Source organism: Hypanus sabinus, chromosome 1 (genome assembly GCF_030144855.1).
Source record: "Hypanus sabinus isolate sHypSab1 chromosome 1, sHypSab1.hap1, whole genome shotgun sequence".
In the NCBI taxonomy this organism is placed as follows: domain Eukaryota; kingdom Metazoa; phylum Chordata; class Chondrichthyes; order Myliobatiformes; family Dasyatidae; genus Hypanus; species Hypanus sabinus.
In genome coordinates, this window is record NC_082706.1 from 43,005,995 (window position 1) to 43,014,791 (window position 8,797).

An 8,797-nucleotide genomic window follows, 5' to 3' on the forward strand; every position below is an offset into this window, starting at 1 on the left:
CCACCTTCAACCCCACACCCTCCCCATCTCTGTGACCCCCCCTTCAACCCCACACCCTCCCCATCTCTGTGACCCCCCTTTCAACCCCACACTCTCCCTGTCTCTGACCCTCCTTTCAACCCCACACCCTCCCCATCTCTGTGACCCCCTTCAACCCCACACCCTCCCCATCTCTGTGACCCCCCCTTCAACCCCACACCCTCCCCGTCTCTGTGACCCCCCTTCAACCCCACACCCTCCCCGTCTCTGTGACCCCCTTCAACCCCACACCCTCCCCATCTCTGTGACCCCCCCCTTCAACCCCACACCCTCCCCGTCTCTGTGACCCCCCCTTCAACCCCACACCCTCCCCGTCTCTGTGACCCCCCTTCAACCCCACACCCCTCCCCGTCTCTGTGACCCCCCCTTCAACCCCACACCCTCCCCGTCTCTGTGACCCCCCTTCAACCCCATACCCTCCCCGTCTCTGTGACCCCCTTCAACCCCACACCCTCCCCGTCTCTGTGACCCCCTTCAACCCCACACTCTCCCCGTCTCTGTGACCCCCTTCAACCCCACACCCTCCCCGTCTCTGTGACCCCCCTTCAACCCCACACCCTCCCCATCTCTGTGACCCCCCCTTCAACCCCACACCCTCCCCGTCTCTGACCCCCCCTTCAACCCCACACCCTCCCCGTCTCTGTGACCTCCCCTTCAACCCCACACCCTCCCCGTCTCTGTGACCCCCCTTCAACCCCACACCCTCCCCGTCTCTGACCCCCCTTCAACCCCACACCCTCCCCGTCTCTGTGACCTCCCTTCAACCCCACACCCTCCCCGTCTCTGACCCCCCTTCAACCCCACACCCTCCCCGTCTCTGACCCCCCTTCAACCCCACACCCTCCCCATCTCTGTGACCCCCCCTTCAACCCCACACCCTCCCCGTCTGTGACCCCCTTCAACCCCACACCTTCCCCGTCTCTGACCCCCCTTCAACCCCACACCCTCCCCATCTCTGTGACCCCCCCTTCAACCCCACACCCTCCCCGTCTCTGTGACCCCCCTTCAACCCCACACCCTCCCCATCTCTGTGACCCCCCCTTCAACCCCACCCGCTATCTGTCTCTGTGACCCCCTTGTCCCCCACACACTCCCCTTCTCTGTGACCCTCCTTTCAACCCCACACCATCCCCGTCTCTGTGACCCCCCCTTCAACCCCACACCCTCCCCGTCTCTGTGACCCCTTTCAACCCCACACCCTCCCTGTCTCTGACCCTCCTTTCAACCCCACACCCTCCCCGTCTCTGTGACCCCCTTGTCCCCCACACACTCCCCTTCTCTGTGACCCTCCTTTCAACCCCACACCCTCCCCATCTCTGTGACCCCCTTCAACCCCACCCGCTATCTGTCTCTGTGACCCCCTTGTCCCCCACACACTCCCCTTCTCTGTGACCCCCCTTCAACCCCACACCACTCCCCATCTCTGTGACCCCCTTCTCCCCCACACACCCCATCTCTGTGACCCCCCTTCAACCACACACCCCTCCCTCTCTGTGAACCCCTTTCAACCCCACACCCTCCCCTTCTCTGTGACCCCCTGCAACCCCACACCCCTCCACATCTGTGACCCCCTGCAACCCCACTCACCCCATCTCTGTGACCCCCCTTCAACTTCACCCCCTCCCCATCTGTGACCCCCTTCACCCACACACCCCTCCCCATCTCTGTGATCCCCCTTTCAACCCCACACCCTCCCCATCTCTGTGACTCCCCTTCACCCGCACATCCCTCCCCGTCTCTGTGACCCCCTTCACCCGCACACCCCTCCCCGTCTCTGTGACCCCCTTCACCCGCACTATGACCCCCCCCCAACTTCTGCTCCCGACACTCTTTCCAGTGACTGGGACCCCCCCCCCCCACGATACCACCTCCCCTCGCGCTGGGCATTGGATGACAGTACTTTTGCACCCACAGGTTCCCCACCTCAGCCTTCGACTCCGGGTAGACCTTCTGAACAGCCTCGTTTACACCCAGGTAGGTCACCCAGCTCCCTCTTGGTGCTGCCCCCGCAGGTTTGTGACCACCGTTAACCATTCTATGTCCTCGTCTCTCACCGACAGATTCCTACCAGATGCTGTCCACTACAGCCTGTCGGATGACCAACCCAGGTGGGTGTTCCAGAGGCAGGGGTGCTGAGATCCCACATGCACACGGATCCTCACTACGGGATGGGTCTCTCACACACACACACACACAGTCATTCGCTTGCGACAGCTCTCTCTCTCTCTCTCTCTCTCACACACACACACACACACAGAGTCATTCACTTGCGACAGCTCTCTCTCTCACACACACAGTCATTCACTTGCGACAGCTCTCTCTCTCTCACACACACACACAGAGTCATTCGCTTGCGACAGCTCTCTCTCTCTCTCTCACACACACACACACACAGACACAGTCATTCACTTGCGACAGCTCTCTCTCTCTCTCACACACACACAGAGTCATTCACTTGCGACAGCTCTCTCTCACACACACACAGAGTCATTCACTGGCGACAGCTCTCTCTCACACACACACAGAGTCATTCACTTGCGACAGCTCTCTCTCTCTCACACACACACAGAGTCATTCACTTGCGACAGCTCTCTCTCTCTCACACACACACACAGAGTCATTCGCTTGCGACAGCTCTCTCTCTCTCTCTCACACACACACACAGACACAGTCATTCACTTGCGACAGCTCTCTCTCTCTCTCACACACACACACACAGAGTCATTCACTTGCGACAGCTCTCTCTCACACACACACAGAGTCATTCACTGGCGACAGCTCTCTCTCACACACACACAGAGTCATTCACTTGCGACAGCTCTCTCTCACACACACACAGAGTCATTCACTTGCGACAGCTCTCTCTCTCTCACACACACACACAGAGTCATTCGCTTGCGACAGCTCTCTCTCTCTCTCTCTCACACACACACACAGAGTCATTCACTTGCGACAGCTCTCTCTCACACACACACACACACACTCACTTGCGACAGCTCTCTTTCTCACACATACACACAGAGTCATTCACTGACAACAGCTCTCTCTCACACACACACAGAGACATTCACTTGCGACAGCTCTCTCTCTCACACACACACACTCTCTCTCTCACGCATGCACGCACACATAGAGTCATTCACTGGCAACAGCTCTCTCTCTCTCACACACACACACAGTCATTCACTAGCGACAGCTCTCTCTCTCACACACACACACAGTCATTCACTGACAACAGCTCTCTCTCACACACACACACGCACACACACACACAGTCATTCACTTGCGACAACTGTCCCTCTCTCTCTCACACACTCACACAGAGTCATTCACTAGCGACAGCTCTCTCTCTCACACACACACACACACACAGTCATTCACTAGCGACAGCTCTCTCACACGCACGCACACACACAGAGTCATTCACTGACGACAGCTGACCCTCTCTCTCTCACACACACACACAGATTCATTCACTGGCAACAGCTCTCCCTTTCTCTCTCTCACACACACACACACACACATATATATTCACACACACACTCTTACACATACACACACACACTCTCTCTCTCTCACGCACGCACACAGTCATTCACTGACGACAGCTGTCCCTCTCACACACACACAGAGTCATTCACTTGCGACAGCTCTCTCTCACACACACACACAGAGACATTCACTTGCGACAGCTCTCTCTCTCTCTCACACACACACACTCTCTCTCTCACGCACGCACGCACACATAGAGTCATTCACTGATGACAGCTGTCCCTCTCTCTCACACACACACACACACACACACAGTCATTCACTTGCGACAGCTCTCTCTCTCACACACACACACACACAGTCATTCACTAGCGACAGCTCTCTCTCTCACACACACACACTCACTCAGTCATTCACTAGTGACAGCTCTCTCTCTCACACACACACACACACACACTCACTCACAGTCATTCACTAGCGACAGCTCTCTCTCTCTCTCTCTCTCTCTCCACACACACACACACACACACAGAGTCATTCACTGGGGTCAGGTCTCTCTCTTTGTCTCACAGACACACAGAGCATCACCTAGGAACAGGTCAGAAACACACATAGACTTTCATTAGAGTGTGGGATGGGCCCCACATGGGCACAGATGTGTCCTTCTTTCCCCTTCTCAACCCCTCCAGCTGCCTCATCTCTCTCTCCCCTTCCCCTTGTCCACAAGAGACAGAGTGGAGGGAGGGGCATTCCCCGAGGCCATTCAGATGATCAAATCCGTGCTATCTCCTCAGAAATCTTGCGTCAACTCCACACGTTGCACTCACTTCAGACTCCTCCTGTTTTCTGTGTTTCAGTCAGGGTATTGGATCTCTGGGTTAGAGAGCATGTCCATTGAAAGCAGGACATTTCTCTTTGGAGCAAAGGACTAGAGGAGAGGTGTACAAGATGACAAGAGCCGTAGATAAAGTGGATAGCAGGAATTTTCCCCAGGGCAGGAATGGCTAATAGGAGGGAGCATTATTTTAAGGCGATTGGAGAAAAGTCTAAACGGTCTTCAGAGGAATTTGTTAAACATTAGTGCTGCCAGGGGTTGTGGTACAGACGGATACATTGGGAATATTTTGAAGACTCTTGGTCAGTGGATGAAAGAAAAATGGAGGGCTGAGGGAATGGTTACATTGATGTTAGAGTAGGTTGAAAGGTTGGCACAACATTGTGGGCCGATTGGCCTGTACAGCACAGTAATGTCCTGTCCCCCCGCCCCCACAGGCAGCGGACAAATCCAACTGTGGCAGTTTCTGCTGGAGCTCCTCTCCGACGGCTCCAACGCGGCCTTCATCACCTGGGAGGGCAACAACGGCGAGTTCAAGATGACGGACCCGGACGAGGTGGCGCGGCGCTGGGGGGAGCGCAAGAGCAAGCCCAACATGAACTACGACAAGCTGAGCCGCGCCCTGCGCTACTACTACGACAAGAACATTATGACCAAAGTCCATGGCAAGCGCTACGCCTACAAGTTCGACTTCCAGGGCATCGCTCAAGCCCACCAGCCCCACGCCCCCGAGTCGCCCATCTTCAAATACTCGGCCGAGCTGCCCTTCGCCGCCGGCTACCACCACCCGCAGAAGACCAGCTTCACCTCCGCTGCCGTGACCGGACCGCCACCGACGCACCACCCCTCCCCCGCCCCTGTCTCCAGTGCCCCGTTCTTCGGACCCAGCAGTACCTACTGGAGCTCGGCGCCAGCCACGATCTACCCGGCGCCTGCCGTAACCCGTCACCCGGCAACCCACGTCCCTTCCCACCTAGGAGCCTTTTACTGACCAAGGGTGGGTGGAACCCTCGACGTGCGTGAACCACTCCCCCACATCCTTGTCACCTCCTCCCGCCCCTCTCCTGGCTTCTCGGGAACCAAAGTGTTAATGCATTTCCTCAGTGGACCTCACTCACCTAACCCAGTTTCAGCATCCGTCGAGGCGTCCCCGTCTTGCTCGGGGGCTCGGTCACGGAGATCTACGCAACAGAACTGCAAGCCGGCGTAGAATCCCGGCATATTTCTCTCGCTTGGGACGTTTACATGGCGATTTTTATCTCACGGACAATTGGCGACGACGTTATCCCGAAGAACCACCCGGCCTCTCGCCATAACTAAGAAATGTGTGTATATATATATATGTTTTATATAATGTATAATTGTAGCTGTCCGAGAGAAGTTGCTCTCGAAGAAGCTTCGTCAATGAAGAGTAGCAGCCATTCTCGGACCGGACGTCACGCCGCCTTGGGCGGATACTGTCGGTTGTCTGTACCGTTTCCACAGCCCCCTCCCTCCTTCACCCCATCCCCACCATCACTCCGCACAGCCCACTTCCCTCCAGGAATGAATTTGCTTGGGGAGGCGGGTCAGATGATGGGACTTGAATCCTTTCTTGGTGGGTGCGAATGATGTTTGGAGGAGGGAGTGTCTCTTGGTGATAGGGTTCAGTGAGATGCGCATGAAAGGCGGGGAGGGTCGAGAACAAGGTCATTGGATTGATGGCTGTCAGGAGAGGAGATTAGGTTCAAGGACGTCAGGAGAAGGAACGTGCGTGTTCATCGATTCAGTGAAGTCAGGGTGGGAGAGAGAAGCCATTGGCCACGGACCTAATGAGAACGTGACAGGAAGCGTGCCCATTGATAATGGACAGTGATGTCATTGATCATCCTGTTTTATTTGATTCGATGAGGTCATGATAGGGGACAGAGTTCATTGATCAATTACAGCATGAGAGAGGAACGTGTCCGTTGGTCAATTAATACAATAAGTCGTGTCTACTGGACATGAATCTAATAACATCGTGACAAGGAGTGTGTCTATTGGTGTCTTTGAGGGCGAGAGTCCAGATGACGCATCAAGAATCGGAGTGCATCAATTGGTCATTGGAGATGACATCATGATAATAATTATGTCTAATGACCTTTGATTCAGCAAGGTTATGATAGGAAGGGAATGTCGATTGGCTATGGATTGGATGCCATCATGACGAGAGAGTGGCCATTGGTTGTAGGTTCAATGAGGTGGCAGTAAGGGAGAGACTCCCCTGATCAGTTACGTTGCGACATAGGTGTGTGTCTATTGGTCGCGGAGTCAATGAGGTCACCATGGGTGGGTTGAAGGGAGAGGGTCTGGTAGAAGCACTGCGCCATCCCGCAGTCACTGGAAATCTTTGGTTCGATGCCCACTTTCACTGCTATCTCACTGTACGCGCAAAGTTTATCCGCTCGCTCTCCCTTGCCTCCAGTCGCCTTCCACATCCCCGTCAGAAAGACTTCGAGGTTAGTTAACCCTCGATCTTTCAGTGAGGGGTCAAAACGCGCCGGACTCCTAGAAGTTGGGATTAACCCTGAATAGATGCCTGATGATTGGCAGAGATCATTGGGTCTGTCTCCTCGAGACACCATCCGCCCCCGCACAAAGGTGCAGCAACCGACATCCGACACCCCCCCCCCCCCCACCAGCCAAATCCCAAATCCTGTACACCATAGAAATGTTCTTCCTCCTCAGCTAGAAAATAGATGGAGAAGGACCTTAGGTTGTGGGAGTTGAGGATGAACAAACGGACGCCCCAAATCCTCTTTTCCCAGTCGCCGGGGCCCCATTAAGTTCACAGAATGCACCGCCTTGGAAAAACTTGGCTGAAGGAGGGAGGGAGCTGGGATTACCGTAGCCTCTGTGTTTTACTTTGATGTAATGAAATGAATAAATTTATATTTAGAGGATCCGGGGGTGACTGTGAACACGTCTGAACTCCGAAACTTTCCTTTGACCCACCGCCGTCATTGGCCGACACTGGGGGACAAGTGTCTCTCTCCTCTCATTCTCCTCTCTTCCCACTCACTCTCACACACAGACTGGGGAAAGGATCTCTCTCTCTCACACACAGACCCTCACTGGGAGACGGATATCTCCCACACACACACTGACCCTCAGGGAGGGGGACAGATCTCTCTCACATACACGCATCGACCCTCACTGAGGGACGGGTCACACACACTGACCCTCACTGGGAGACATATCTCCTGCACACACACACACTGACACATTGACCCTCGGGGGGGAGGGGGGAACAGATCTCTTTCACATACACGCATTGACCCTCACTGGGGGACGGGTCACACACACTGACCCTCACTGGGAGACACATCTCCTGCACACACACACACTGACACATTGACCCTCGGGGGGGAGGGGGGAATAGATCTCTTTCACATACACGCATTGACCCTCACTGGGGGACGGGTCACACACACTATCATTGGTGGGGGGTGGGATATTGGTCTTTATGATGTGAGGATTTCACTGTACAACATGGGACAGCACATCACAGAGAACAGGCCCTTCAGCTCCCAATGTCTGTGCTGAACATGTCAAATTTAACTAATTCCCCTGTCCCTGCACGTCCATGTGCCCAACAGCCTCTTAAACACCTCTATCGCATTTGCCTCTGGCAGCACATTCCAGACCTCCACCACTCTCCCTGCAGAAATAAACTTTCCCTTCACAACTTACAACTCTTCCCTCGAGTATTCTGTTGTTTCCACCGTGTGGAGAAAGATTCGGAACTTCACTTTGCCTATGGTGTAAAGCTCTTCCAGTCTCCAGTGAAAACAGCTCAAGTTTCTCTGTCCTCTACGGGGAGTGTTTAGGAAGCCTCAGTGGGACTGCAGCTGGAATGTGGTGCCAGGTTCTGGTCTCCTTACCTACACAGAATATCCACCAGAACTGTTCCAAGGGCAACACTTGAGTTGGGCGAAGGTATACTCTGCAGTCAGAGGAATGGGGAGATCAAACTGAAGCTCACCAAATTCATACAGCGAAGGAACTCCACGCCACCCCCTGGCCAGTACTAGGAATCCCAGCCTCAGGTTAGCTGTTCAGGGTGGAGACCAAAGAAATTTTAAAATTACCCCTCTTCTCTCCAATTCCTATTCTTCAGCTCTGAGGCATTCTCCCTCAGCTATCTTGTACGCCTATCTTGTTCACCCATCATGATGCCAGCCCTTGCTGTTTCCCCTCCACCTGCCTTCTTCCCAACTTCTGCCCCCTTCCTTTTCTAGTCCAGGTGAAGGGCCGCAACCTGAAACTTTGACTCCATGGTTGCAACCTGAGTTTCTCCAACATTTTGTATGCGTTGCTCTGAATTTCCAGCATCTGCCGAATCACTTGCCTTTGAAAATCTTTGGAATATTTTATCCTGGAACTCCGCAGTGGGTCTGTGCCTGATAC

The 8,797-nt window shown here is 54.6% G+C and overlaps 1 protein-coding gene across 1 annotated transcript in view; it reads left to right on the top strand.

Moving 5' to 3' along the window:
* Positions 1-7,290, top strand: part of LOC132398698 (retroviral integration site protein Fli-1 homolog) — a 73,346-nt gene extending 66,056 nt beyond the window's left edge. Inside the window, 3 exon segments of the mRNA XM_059978530.1 lie at positions 1,877-2,013; positions 2,100-2,147; positions 4,804-7,290. Of these exon segments, the coding sequence (XP_059834513.1) occupies positions 1,877-2,013; positions 2,100-2,147; positions 4,804-5,357 (739 nt within the window). The 3' untranslated portion in view covers positions 5,358-7,290.
* Positions 7,291-8,797: the final 1,507 nt, after the last annotated feature.